The 14,710-nt window shown below is 43.7% G+C and overlaps 1 protein-coding gene across 2 annotated transcripts in view; it reads right to left on the bottom strand.

The window, feature by feature from the left end:
• Positions 1 to 1,054: 1,054 nt before the first annotated feature.
• LOC142470946 (vitamin D-binding protein-like) overlaps positions 1,055 to 14,710 on the bottom strand; it is a 75,083-nt gene continuing 61,427 nt past the window's right edge. The window contains exons 7-9 of one of the 2 annotated variants that reach the window (XM_075577755.1): positions 12,078 to 12,213; positions 11,238 to 11,440; positions 1,055 to 1,571 (exon numbers count right to left, since the gene is read on the bottom strand). In XM_075577755.1, the coding sequence (XP_075433870.1) occupies positions 1,400 to 1,571; positions 11,238 to 11,440; positions 12,078 to 12,213 (511 nt within the window). In that variant the 3' untranslated portion in view covers positions 1,055 to 1,399. The remainder of the gene's footprint in view (positions 1,572 to 11,237; positions 11,441 to 12,077; positions 12,214 to 14,710) is intronic. The other variant, XM_075577762.1, reaches the window with a different exon arrangement.

The raw sequence follows: 14,710 nt of genomic DNA, 5'->3' as shown, positions 1-14,710 counted from the left end.
TGAAAAAGAAAGTACACCCTCTTTCACACATGACTTCTCCATTTTGGCTTTATTTTGTTAAATAAATCATGACACGGTATAATATGTCATGTGTTGTTGTTCATCTGAGGTTGTATTTACCTAATTTTAAGACCTGCTAAGGAACAGATGATTGTTATTATGTCCTGATATGTAAAACCATAGAATTCAAAGAGGGTGTACTTTCTATTTCACACCACTGTATGTCTTTAATTATATAACGCCATTAATGTGCATAGCGTTTCACAGCAGTAATACACGTGACAATCATATAAATAACAACACATAATGGGAAGAAGTGCTTCAATCATAAAAGTGACACTTAGGAAAATGAGTCCCTGTCCAGAAGAACTCACAATCTAATTGGTAAGTAGGAAGAACATACATAGACAGTAGGAAGGTGTTCTGGTAAATGTGTCTGCAAGGGGCCAAGGTTTATGTATGAGGTGTAAAGTATCAGCCACGGAGCTACTCATATGCTTCGATAAGGAGGTGTGTTTTAAGATGTCTTAAAGGTGGATAGAGAGGGTGCTAGTCAGATATTGAGGGGAAGGACATTCCAGAGGTGTGGGGAAGTCAGTGAGATAGGTTTAAGGCGGGAGAGGGCAGTCAGTGAGATAGGTTTAAGGCGGGAGAGGGCTTTAGACACCAAAGGGGGTAGAGAGAAGACATCCTTGAGCAGAACGCAAGAGTCGGAATGGTGTACAGACAGAGAATAGAGCTGAGATGTAAGGAGGAGCAGAAGAGTGTAAAGATTTAAAAGTGAGGAGAATTGAGTGTGTGATCCAGGATTTGATAGGAAGCTAGGAGATGGATTTCAGCATGGGAGACGCTGAGACAGATTTAGGAAAAAGTAAAGTGAATATGAGGAAAGCCTTAATTGTTCAGTAATTAGGTTTTTAGAAAATAAAGGAGACTGAATAATGAAATTATTCATTACTTGTTATGAACTAGTAGACCATGGACCGCATTCATTTGATATGATTTAGGTTCTTGTTCAGAAAAAAAAAACAATTTCCACACTCATTAGACAGCATACAGTAAAGTTACACATTTTTTTTATATTTATTTTTGTAAATTTCACATTGTTGGTGGAATTAAAACTTTTTTAAACAAGGCGTTTCTAACTCTATACTGAGTCAAAGGAGAATTAGTTAACATTCACAAAGTGTAAATTGTCATCCTGGGTTGGAATTAAGTTTTCCAGTGTTACCATACAGTGCTTTGCTTTAAGGGCCAGAATTATGGAAGTGCAATCATGCAAAAAAAAATAACAAATCATTTAAAATAATTCATTGATTATTTATGAACTATGCAGAAATAAATGATCATGCTAACGTGACTTGTGGTTCTTTGCATGGGTGACAACAAATCAGTACTATTAAATGGTGTTGTGAAATGAAAAGCCAAACGGTGTCAGGATTGTGGAAAGGCAAGTGGAGTTTGTTACTTCTTGACAGCACAGTTTTATAGCCATCTCAAATTCTGAAACTGAATTCAGCATGACATCCAAAGTTTGTCTTCTGTGTCTTCTTGTATATTCATAAGTATACCTGCAAGATTTAAATGATATATGGGTTGTTTATACATGTATTGAAAGAATCGCTTATCTTGTCTTAAAGCTAACTCTTTAGTATAAACTAAAGCTACTAAAATGCTTGAAGATAATTTGCAATAAGTTGTGGGAAGGATTTAGTGACTGTTGGTCTTAATATTTTTTTCTAACATACCATCATCATGATATAATTCCAAAAGTACAAAGTGAACAATGGTTGTTTGTTTAATTGCATTCCACGTAAATCACTTATCAGTTGTTCATTGAACTTCAGATCTTGAAAAACAGTCAATATGTATTCACTAGTTTATACTTGCACAACGAAGATTTCAATAAACCAAGGTTAACTAGTTTGGCATTACAACTAATCAAAATGTGTGGATGTGATAAAATGTGTTGTGGAAGCAAGTTCTTCTGCTATAAGGCACTTGTTCAGTTTCTTGCTTTGAAAGATTTCCAAGAGATATTCACTACAGCAGACTTCCCCACATTTGCATCGTTCCGAGTCTGTTCAAGTGATTGTTTTATACTGCATTGTTACACAATATCGTATTTATAATTTCATGGTCTGTACTCATTGTCAGGAAGAGATGCTCTTTCAGTCAAATGTGCAGATCTAAACATAGATCAGAAAAGTTCCTCTTAAGAACCATGTACACTACATACTTTTGAACTAAGTATTTGAAACTGTACTGTACATGGGCATTGCTTTTGACAAAAACAGAATAGTTCAAAAGTGTAGTAGTTTCACGAGAGTCTAAGAAGAGAGTAGAGAGGTTTAAAAGCTTTGTACAGACTATCTACAACTTTCTTTTTGACTAAAATGTGTAACTACACTTCTATAGGGACAATAATGTTACAGTACTCATACTCCCCAACACCCCTATTCTATGAAATTCATTAGTAAAGGTGTAAAAAGGTTGCTATTTACTGGCCTACACTATTCACTGTCTCTCCTGTGTCATTTAATTAGTTCCAATGAATATTGGCAGAATTCACTACAGTGCTTGGTCAGATTTCTACTGTGAAGACTGCTGTTTGCAAATTTATTTTGGTCTCAGGCAACTTCAAATGTGCGCACAGATGGAAAAAACATGAATCAATGTTTGTGACTGTTGCTGTTTTAATATTGTTTATTTGTATAAATGTATGATATACAAGCCTTTTTCTGTATCATGTGTTATCAAAATGCATTTTAGCAACTGTATTACAACATATATTACCAAGCAGTAAATATTGAAAAATAGTAATTGCTAACCATACTCAAAATCACATTGCATTATAAACAAGGCTAAGATAGCCATACCCAAAAATGATAAACACATATGTACAAAGGAAAGGAACATATTTGATCCAATAATATTAACTGAAAACAAGTCTATCTTTGATTGGACATATTGCTTTGGCTCTTAGTAGGAATTTTGTTGAACCTTCACAGTCACAATCCAGTTACATTTAATAGTAGTTATTATTGTTTAACCCTTTGGGTGTCCAAGGACATCCAAGCAACTACATCACAGGGTCTGGCACTCGAGGTGCATCATAATTTAATAGCTGCTTCATAATCTAATTGCTTGTCTTCTATTCCATGATCAGTGTCAGAGCGAGCATGTGATCAAGAGCACCAGGGAGGCCTTGACAAACCCTTAGTTGCAATCGCAGGTATAAAGATTTTTTTTAATCCTACAATGTCCTGGGACCCCCTAGTTCTGGAGAGGCAAGCTCGGGTTAGACTGTGGGTCCGGCAGGAGTCCCCAAGCAAACTGAGGAAACATATGGCCACTGGGTTATGGCGTTATGGCTCGCTCTGATGACCAAAAGAAAAGCTGCAACGTCATCGGGAGATAACGCTGTGACTGTCCACCACCATATTTGTACGGTTTATTTTAATCAAAACTAGCACACAAAAAACTACAAATACCTTCAGTCCACAGCAGGACTTCAGGGGACCATATATCAGCTTTGTGTCAGGTAAGATAAAAAAAAGAAAATTGTGCTGCTTTAACCACAAAAATTAGCAATAAAGTCACAATAATTATAATAAATGTGTTAATTATATTGTTTCAGTTTACAAAAATGATAATTATATGTGATAGTATAAATATTTAGCAACAAGACTTTTTCCTCCTGGAGGAGAGCGGAAGGAGTGACACAGAGTAAGAGCAAAAGAGAACCCCGTGGCGTGCAGTTGCTGTTTCCATGCGGCCGCAATAGGAAGAAGCACCAGCCCGACATCGGCGTTCATCTGATCCATGCGAGGGGGTGGTGAGATCGCCGTCGCTCCATGATTGATTTTATGTGCCCTTTTATACTGCTCTAATTGTAAGTGCTCACTTTGGAGGGATTATTTTTAACTAATATTTTATTAAATTGAGTTCAGATAGTCTGTGCTATGGTGTCTCCCTCTCTTCTACTTTAAGTATACCCACACAGCGTCCTACCCAAGATGTCATCTTACACAACACTGGATCCTTTCTACACACCCGAACTTTAAGTGTGATATGCTCTACTTACTCATATCTATGTGAGCATAAAGTTTGAAGATTAATATAACGGTCTCTACATTTTTTAATCAGCAATACTACTCTACATTTTTCTTTTACTGATATTTTACATATTACGTATCCCGCTCCTTCATCCTCTTTGACAACTCCCCACTATTGATGTCAGGCTTACAAGTCTGCAATTCCCTGGTTTTAATCTAGCTCCCTTTTTAAACATAGGCACCATGTTTGTTTTACGCCAGTCTTGTGGTACTGAACCTCTGAAAATGGAGTCCTTAAATATTAAATGTAATGGTTTGGCTATTACTGAACTTAGCTCAATGAGAACCCTTGGCTGCATGCCATCGGGACCAGTTGCTTTATTTCACTTAATTTATATCAAGCTGCCTTTGCACTTTTTACTGTGCTAACCAAATGTGATTTACAGGCATACGGGACGCGGGCTGGCCCCCCCCTCCCTCCCGGTGCCTCATGGTTCCCGCAGCCATGGGGCTGGCGGCGCTTGCGCTCCTCCACGTGGAGGGGGGAGCTCTATGGAGAGGCGCACGCGGTCGGGGGAGGGGGGAGCAACCAGCCATGTAGCTGGAGAGGCGGCTGCTCCCGCGGTTCCCCTCTTCACTCCCTTCATTCAGGGGATCGAGAGGGAGTACAAATACTATAGGTATATGGGTTATATATGTGGGCATACATGGGTACGTGTATGTAGATAGGTGGATATCATGCATGTATGCTTTTGGGTAGGTATATATATGTGTGTTGTATATATATGTATACGGATATATAGGTATGTATATATATGTATATGGGTTTATGCGTATGTGTATATATGCATGGGTAGATGTATGTATGTATGGGTATTTATACGGGTATGTATATACATGTGGGTGCATACATGTCTATAGATATGGGGGTCTGAGTATGTAGATATGGGTATTTAGGGGTGACATGTGCAGAGATGTGTGTGTGTGTATATATATATATGTATGTGGGTATATATATGTGTATATGTGTATATATACATATATGTATATGGGTGTATGTGTATATATGTATGGGTAGATGTATGTATAGGTATTTATACGGGTATTTATATGCATGTGGGTGCATACACGTCTATATAGGGGTCTGAGTATGTAGATATGGGTATTTAGGGGTGACATGTGCAGGTATGTGCGTGCAGATGCTTCACGGTCTGCCCCCGCAGTTAAAGTTTCGGCGCAGGGGGGCACGCTGAGGCGCAGGTGCGTGTGCGGGTATATATATATGTATACAGGTACGTATATATATATGTGTACATGGGTGCATGTAAATCTGTGCATACGTATGTGTATGTAGGCATGTATGTGTACTGCTGCGGCAGAGTTTATTCGAGCATTTGCCCGTTCTCTGCCGCAGCAGTAGCCTGGCGCGCGCCCGAGAGTGACGGGCGCGCGCCGAAGCAGCGGAAGAGCGCCCTCCGATCGGGGCGCTCTCCCTACCGCTGCCGGGTCCGACGGGTCCCCCGGAACCCCCTGCCGCTGTCCCGCGATCGCGGGACACCAGGGCTCCCTCGGGGAGCCCCTGGACGCGCGTGCAGGGGGTGCACGCTCCCGATGACGCGTGACCGCGCGTCTATGACGCGCGGCACGCCGAGGGGCGGCCACTAGCAAGCCGGGAGATTTCCCGGCTTGCGGTACCGACCACACTCGGATAAAGTGTGTCGGTACTGTATGCGTATGGGCACATGTAGATGCGTGCGTGTGTGTGGGCACACGTAGATGCGCGCGTGTGTGTGGGCACACGTAGATGTCAATGGAGCTCTTTATCTAGTGACATTATAAACTATATAAATACACTGTAGTATTTATTAGATGATAAATACTTGTTTATGGGAATCACAATGCTTAGCAGTTATGCTTGGTTACTTTTATCTGAATTCCCCAATTAATTTATGTGGAAGGGGTGCAGGTGCGCATGGGTGCACATGGATGCGCGAGTGGGCGCATGTAGATGTGCGCGTGTGTATAGGGGCACACGTAAATGCGTGCGTGTGTATATGGGCACACGTAAATGCGCGCGTGTGTATATGGGCACACGTAAATGCGCGCGTGTGTATAAGGGCACACGTAAATGCGCGCGTGTGCATAAGGGCACACGTAAATGCGCGCGTGTGCATAAGGGCACACGTAAATGCGCGCGTGTGTACAAGGGCACACGTAAATGCGCGCGTGTGTATAAGAGCACACGTAAATGCGCGCGTGGGTATGAGAGCACACGTAAATGCGCGCGTGTGTATATGGGCACACGGAAATGCGGGCGTGTGTATATGGGCACACGGAAATGCGGGCGTGTGTATATGGGCACACGGAAATGCGGGCGTGTTTATATGGGCACACGGAAATGCAGGCGTGTGTATATGGGCACACGGAAATGCGGGCGTGTGTATATGGGCACACGGAAATGCAGGCGTGTGTATATGGGCACACGGAAATGCGCGTGTTGGTATATATGGGCACACGGAAATGTGCGCGTGGGTATATATGGGCACACGGAAATGCGCGCGTGGCTGCTGTGGGGGACTGCGTAGCTGCTATAGGCTTAGAACAGTTTGGCGAGCGCACACGCAGCGTTGAGTAGCTCAGGGCCCAGTTAAGCGAGCATTCACCCCCCCCCACACACAGCACCACACAGCAGCATGGCGTCAATGGCAGAGCAGTTCCGCCTTCTTCAAGTCGAGGCGGGAAACCATGACGAGGCATGGCTGGACCGGCGGCTGCGGGCGCTGTTCTCAGCGAGACCAGCATGTGGCACTAAGGCCGCTCCCCGCGGGAAGGGGACACGGAGGGCGCTGCAGCACAACGCGTCAGGCGACAGTCCTCAGTCAGCATTGCGCGCTAGACAGGCGAAAGGCTGAGAGGCCGCGCTCCACAGGAACGGAGCGCGGAGGGTGCTGCAGTGCAAGGCGGCAGGCGAAGTTCAGCAACCGCGCGCAGGGTGGCAGCCTTCGGTCACGGTACCGCAAGGCAGGGCTTCACAGCGGCCAGGTCGGGCCCCAGCGATGGTGGGGAGGACATTGACCGCTAGGACGCAGGACAAGGCGGATCGGCGCGCAGGTCGGCCCGCCAAGGAGCATTCCCCCCACACAGCAGCATGGCGTCAATGGCAGAGCAGTTCCGCCTTATTCAAGCCGAGGCGGAAAGCCATGACGAGGCATGGTAGAACCGGCGGCGGCGGGCGTTGTTCTCAGCGAGACCAGCACGTGGCACTAAGGCCGCTCCCCGCGAGAAGGGGACCCGGAGGATGCTGCAGCACAATGCGTCAGGCGACATTATTCAGTCAGCATTGCGCGCTAGAGAGGCGGCAGGCAGAGAGGCCGCGCTCCACAGGAAGGGAGCGCGGAGGGTGCTGCAGTGCAAGGCGGCAGGCGAAGTTCAGCAACCGCACGCAGGGCGGCAGCCTTCGGTAACGGTACCGCAAGGCAGGGCGTCACTGCGGCCAGGTCGGGCCCCAGCGATGGTTGGGAGGACTTCGACTGCTAGGACGCAGGACAAGGCGGATCGGCGCGCAGGTCGGCCCGCCAAGGAGGGGCGGCGACTTCCAGCCACCGTGACGTGGAACAGGGCGTCACGGCACGCCACACGGCTGCCCGTTGCTGACACGGGCGGTGTCACTGTCAGGATTTCGCCTGCAGAGTCGGCAGGGCCAAGGAGACCAGGACGGCCAACCGCAACCGCGGTTGGTGCCAGTGTGTTTCGTAGAGCGGAGAATCCAGCATGGTTCGACTACGCGGAGCCGGCATCGGGCGAAGGGCGAACCAGGTCGCTGCCCAGGTCTCTTCATCACGGGAAGCCACGGATGGGTAAGAAACCCGCGGCGTTAAAGAGGGGGCGGCTGCGCGACAGGACGAACGCTTTTAGGCTGTGGCTGGCATCACAGGTGGTCCGCACAGAGCACGAGGGCACAGGCGAGGCTGCAGGGAGGGACATTCCAGGGGGTGCAGCAGGCGTAAGGCAGGCAGCGCCAGGGCTATCCCTGGATCCATCGACGCTTAGTGCAGCAGGGAAGGAGAGCTTCACGGCAGCCTTGGTAGGCATGCTGAAGGCTTTGGAGCCACAGGCGTCAGTCTCCTTCGGTGCAGGGACTTCAACGGGGGCAGGTGAGGCAGTTGCAGCGTTAGGAGTTGCAGCTGCAGGAGGTGCACATCGGCGACGGGGCAGTGGCATCAAACCTCGTCACAACGGCCTCAAGCCTGACCCCGGTGTCTCCTCCTACGGCCGGGGTCATCGGCACCACTTGTTCCCTTCCCATTGCAGCCGGGGGTCCCGGGTTTATTAGCTCCCCCAGCCTCATCGACAACGGTGTCTCTTCTCACGGCCGGGGTCCCGGACGCTGTTTCAACGCCAAAGGTAGCGCTTCCGGCAGGGGCTTTTTCAACGCCACAGTTGTGCATCACTAATGAGTTGGGCACACATTTGACAAAGGAAGAAAAGGAGACTATTTGGGCGGGGGATTTTGTGAAAATCCTGTCACTACTACCCGATTACAGAGAGGCGCTGGCCATTTACGAGGTTGAGGCAATCATTAGCACTCTTTGGAGCATTGCGAGTAGGGGAGCTAGTCTGCGCTTCTAGGAAGGGGGGTGGCGGCTTGCAAGCGGGGGCGTGGGCAGGTTTGTTGCGCAGTGCGGGGGCTGGGGGATAAGACACCCGGATTTCGATGCTAGCGCAGGGGGTTTGTCGATGGCCGATGGGGTACACATGGCAGAGGTGGGGATAGACCTGGTAGATCTCAGCCTACAGGAGGGATGGGAGAGGGTCCTGGAGTGGTTGGCGGCACGACCCTAGTTTAAGGGGGGTTAAATAGGGCCGTCGGTGGCGGCTCGTGGTTGGTAGGTGCTTGTTCTTGCCAGACTGGGAGCTGGGCCGTTTGAGCCCGGGGGGAGCACGAGTGGGCGAGGTCAGATATTCATGACGTCGATAACCCGCTCGCGCAGATGGCAGCAGCGCGGGGCCGGCTGACCCTCCCCTGCCCCTCCTGGGGAAAGTACACTCTGGCGAGGAGTGGCATTTACCCCTCGTAGTTTATGTATTAATAAATAGCCGCGGCCAATTTTACCTCCAGTTTACCGTCTCCTGTCGTTATTTTGGTTATGCAAGGGAACAAAGCGGGCGGGGGGGGGGAACCGCCTGACCGCCTCCCTGGTCATGTCTGTTGAGTCATTTTAATGATGACCCCACACACACGTTTGCCACTATTTGTATCCAACTATAAATACAGGCACCTATATTATATGTCGCAAAATGTCTATACTGTATGTGCACACGCAATACATTTACTCTACAACTCCACTGTTGTTAACTAACTCTAAGCTGTTCCTATTATATAAACATACAATATTATTATGTATTGAAGAAGCAACATTATTTTGATTAAAAACGTATTTCTTTATTTCATAGTATTGCTCAAAGCATTGCTGCTTTTTAACCCCAGTGGTATCAGTAAGAATTGGAAAAAGTAACTATCCACATTTTTATGAGCATATCTATAGCTGCTAGACACAACTATAAAAAGGATGCCAGAGGGAAGTTTTATATTTATAGCAAGGCCATACTAGAGAACAAGCAAACTATGCACTATCCCGTAAGGACAGGAGAAGTGGGGCAAAATACATTAGTCAGAAATAAGAGCCTATCAGTCTCTCTTCGTGCCACTCTGTACATGTACAGAGTACAGTATAGTACACGACTAGTGTAGAATTAAAAAGCAACAGTAGTGATTGATTCTCAGAATATCCAGAATTGTTATGCAAGCCCATGTCGATAACCGAAAAAAATATATATATTTTTTAAAACTTGATTCTCAGAATATCCAGAATTGTTATGCAAGCCCATGTCAATAACCGGAAAAAAAAAATATTTTTAAAACTTGATTCTCAGAATATCCAGAATTGTTATGCAAGCCCATGTCGATAACCAATATATATATATATATATATTTTTTAAACTTGAACTTCTAATTGAATGGGAAATCATATACGCATGCGCAGGAATGGGATGCCACGCTCGGGAAGATTCAAGCCAGAAATGCATCCATTACAAATTAATGGTGTGGGAGAGGTGTAGATAAGAAGTTTAAATACTTTAGCCTTGTGTGTGCAGGGGTGAGGGGGAGAGCGCTGTATGATGGATTACCAGTTCAAATAAATATATTCAAAAGGTCATCATGTTTAATGCACAGAAATGTGATACTGTAACACGCCTATGCATTTCAACAATGTTCCAATGAGACATACATGCATGCGCATAAAATAAAAACAGTATGAAAAGAAGAGCAAGCCTAGTAAAAGTATTGATTAATAAATAATACAAATAGAAATGTGATAATGTTCTTCCTAAGGAGCCTCATACTACTACTGTATACAGTATGAACTCAGAACATTAATTAAACTCTGCTTCAAATATAAATCTTCCAATGTTCAATTACTGCGCGCGCACACACACACTTACAAAAATGTACGGCTGTACTGTAGGTTGAATTGCTATTAGACTTTTAAGACAACAGCTCGCGATGACCCACCTGAGTTTCTAGACGATATTGCAGTATTGCAGACAACGCTAAAATACCAACGCGGTAAAATAACAAAAACCGGTCAGAAAAATAAGAAAACAAAGCGCGTCTGGGCACGGTTATCAGAGTGGCGCGGCTTAGGATGATTTAGAATAAAGGCTGGTGCAGCTGTATGTGTAACTATCTCTGTGTGTATCTGTCTTTACTGTGTGCCCCTTTGGTACGTGTAAACTGTAGTTGTGGGCCCAAACTGAACTATGCTGCCATGTCATATAAAGTGGACAAAAAGGTGGTATTAATGCTTTAAGGATTCCATTAACACATATAAACTATATATTATCTTAGTTAGTAGTTGCTGAGTGCCTTCATCAATTACATGGTCTATTCACTAATGTGTGATAGGCATTACCATTTGTTAACATTCACTTGAACAACCATTAAGGAGTAATAATGGCTTTCAGTGAATAATTACTGAGCATCTGTGGCTAACATTTACTATTTACATAACACATGAAAGAGAACCCAAATAGGTAGATGCAACTCATTATAAGAAACTGAAGCAAGGGTAGAAACAAAATGTGCTGTGAATTAAATATGATGTTCACTTTACCTACCATATAATAAGACTTCCCACATGCACCTTGTGGATTTTACAGAGCTGCTCAGATGTTACATGTATCTGTTCAGAGACGTCCTGTGCTTCTTGGTTTGCAATGTTATTTAGACATATTGCTCTTTGCTGTCCTCTCTCCTGGCAGCAAGCAAGGTGAGCTGCAGAACTTGATTTTGAACAAAACTGCTCAAAAGGGACTTCAGACTGCAGTATCATAGGGAGAAATATCTTTTTTTAAATGGTTCTCTCTTGCAATGTTAAAATAAGTTACAATAAAGGGCAACAAATGCTAGTTACAGCAGAAGTAGTGTCATAGGGAATCCCAGATATACAGCACAATGAAGTAAATATGCCCCATTCCATAATGCAAATCAGGTGTCTTTTTGCAAAGCATATTAGTAGCAAGAATATACTGATGATGCAGTGTACAAGTAATTTTGTCTTAATTGAAATTGTAGAATGTGTTTAAAACTAGGCCTGTGTTTTTCTGTTCATTATCTACATGTAAAAACGATCAGTGGCTTTGTGTCAGTTCTGTGAAAATAAACTATATAGAGTATCTTGTTTTCTCCCCAATGTCATGTTCATAATTAATTACAGATGTAGTCAAGCTTACCATCTTCATTGCCATGGTAACAGCCCGGAAGAATGAATGCTGTAGGGGTCCCATTGAGAAGTATGGACCCCCGCAGCGCAATCGCGGCAGGCACTCTCCCCAGCACCGTAGACTTTTGCTGCGACACTGGGGACAGTAAGTCTTGATACATCTATAATATTACATATCTTAATGAGTTTCAATGAGACAAAATGGAGTGCACTTCAGCCTGCAATTATTACTTACGTCTTCCATAAAACAGTCTGATGTCCATTTAGTTGTATCACAACACTTAGATGCTGATTGTTCATATGCAGTGGAAAATTCAATAGCTTTAATCATTGTGCCGTTAGGATGAAGCAATGTAAAAAACTGTATCCCCCTTCCATGGGAAAAAAATAAAATAAAACCAGTTATATTATATTTTCAGATGGAAGTTTTATCAAACAAGAATGTTTACCAAGTACAGGCATACCCCGGTTTAAGGACACTCACTTTAAGTACACTCGCGAGTAAGTACATCTCGCTCAATAGGCAAATGGCAGCGCACGCATGCGCCTGTCAGCACGTCCTGAACAGCAATACTGGCTCCCTACCTGTACCGAAGCTGTGAGCAAGCGGGGAGACTATAGAGCCTGTTACACATGCCTTATTTACATCAGTTATGCACGTATATGACGATTGCAGTACAGTACAAGCATCAATAAGTGGGAACAAGGTAGTGCTTCACTTTAAGTACATTTTCACTTTACATACATGCTCCGGTCCCATTGCGTACGTTAATGTGGGGTATGCCTGTACTGTTTAACAGGACGGTTTATTTGGACATGTATTTTGAGTAATGATGGGAAGTAGGTAAAGGTATAAAGCGTCCCTATGGGTGATTTTGACATAAAAGAGATGCAATGAAGATGAGCAACTTAGTGCGTCTCTGTGCACCACTGTTTAAAATTAATTTGCATGCATTGTGCAGCACGTCTGCCATTTTTTTTTTTAAATAACACAGAGTTGAAGCAGAGTTTGAATGTTATATGTGGAGCTGACATGAAAATGATATGTAAATATTGAACTTGTGTGTGTCAAAAGCGCATCATAATTGTCCATCAAGGTTTTCTTGGCATAAAAGACAGAAAATATCTGGGGGGGAAGAAAAGAGGTCTCTGTATGTTGCACTCTCATGTAAAGTAAAGAGAATTGCTGTGACAAATTAATAATGAACTTTTAATGAATAATATTAAAATATAGTTGGATTTGAAGAATAAAATGAACTTAGTGATAGTGAATAGTACAATTGTATATAAACTGATTTTAAACAAAATTAAAATGTGCAGTTACCAAGGGCTATAGTAATAAAGTGGTTGTGTCTTATAGTATACTGACAAACTTGTATATGGATATATACAATTAGGTCCGGAAATATTTGGACACTGACACAATTTTCATAATTTTGGCTCTGTACGCCACCACAATGTATTTGAAATGAAACAACCAAGATGCAATAGAAGTGCAGACTTTCAGCTTTAATTCAAGGGGTTGAACAAAAATATCGTATGAAACATTTAGGAATTGCAACCATTTTCATACACAGTCCCCTTATTTCAGAGGCTCAAATGTAATTGGACAAATTAACACAATCATAAATAAAATGTTCATTTTTAATACTTTGTCAAGAATCCTTTGCAGGCAATGACTGCTTGAAGTCTGGAACGCATGGACATCACCAAACGCTGGGTTTCCTCCTTTGTGATGCTTTGCCAGGCCTTTACTGCAGCTGTCTTCAGTTATTGCTTGTTCGTGGGTCTTTCTGCCATAAGTTTTATTTATTATTTATTTATTTATTTATAAAATATTTTACCAGGAAGTAATACATTGAGAGTTACCTCTCGTTTTCAAGTATGTCCTGGGCACAGAGTAAGACAAATAATACATGGTTACAAATACAGTTACATAAATGAACAGGGTATACATTATATACAAGACATTGCATGCACAGTTAAAGAAAATATATATTATGGGCGTATGAAACAGTTACAGACCAGATTAAAATGTGAGACAGCCTTAGATTTGAAAGAACTTAAACTGGTGGTGGATGTGAGAGTCTCTGGTAGGTTGTTTCAGTTTTGGGGTGCATGGTACGAGAGGGAGGAACGGCCAGATACTTTGTTGAGCCTTGGGACCATGAACAGTCTTTTGGAATCTGATCTCAGGTGATAAGTGCTGCAAGTGGTAGGGGTGAGGTGCTTGTTCAGATAGCTGGGTAGCTTGCCCATGAAGAATTTAAAGGCAAGATAGGAAAGGTGAACTTTGCGCCTAGACTCTAGTGATGACCAATCTAGTTCTTTGAGCATTTCGCAGTGATGTGTGTTGTAGTTGCATTAGAGAGCAAAACGACAAATTGAATTGTAGAGGGTGTCAAGTTTGCTAAGGTGGGTTTGAGGTGCCGAGCCATATACTATGTCTCCATAGTCAATAATTGGCATTAGCATCTGCTGTGCGATACGCTTTCTGACCAGGAGACTTAGGAAGGATTTGTTCCTGTAAAGTACCCCTAGTTTGGCATAGGTCTTGGTTGTCAGAGTATCAATGTGCATTCCGAATGTTAAGTGGGAGTCAAACCATAAGCCCAGGTATTTAAAACTAGTGACAGGGGTTAGGGTGGTGTTAGCGTTGGTTCTAATATGGAGCTCAGTCGCTGGAAACTTTAAAAATTTAGTCTTGGTCCCAAATACCATTGTTACATTCTTGTCAGTGTTTAAAAACAGTTTGTTTTGGGAAATCCAGTTTTCAAGTCTGAAAAAGTCAGACTGAAGTATGTGTTGAAGGTCAGAGAGGCTATGGCTGTGTGCATATAGGATTGTGTCATCTGCATACATGTGTAA

The sequence above is a fragment of the Ascaphus truei genome, chromosome 1 (genome assembly GCF_040206685.1).
Source record: "Ascaphus truei isolate aAscTru1 chromosome 1, aAscTru1.hap1, whole genome shotgun sequence".
NCBI classification, from domain to species: domain Eukaryota; kingdom Metazoa; phylum Chordata; class Amphibia; order Anura; family Ascaphidae; genus Ascaphus; species Ascaphus truei.
Note: the sequence above shows the minus strand (reverse complement) of the source record. Positions and strands in the feature narration are given on the sequence as shown.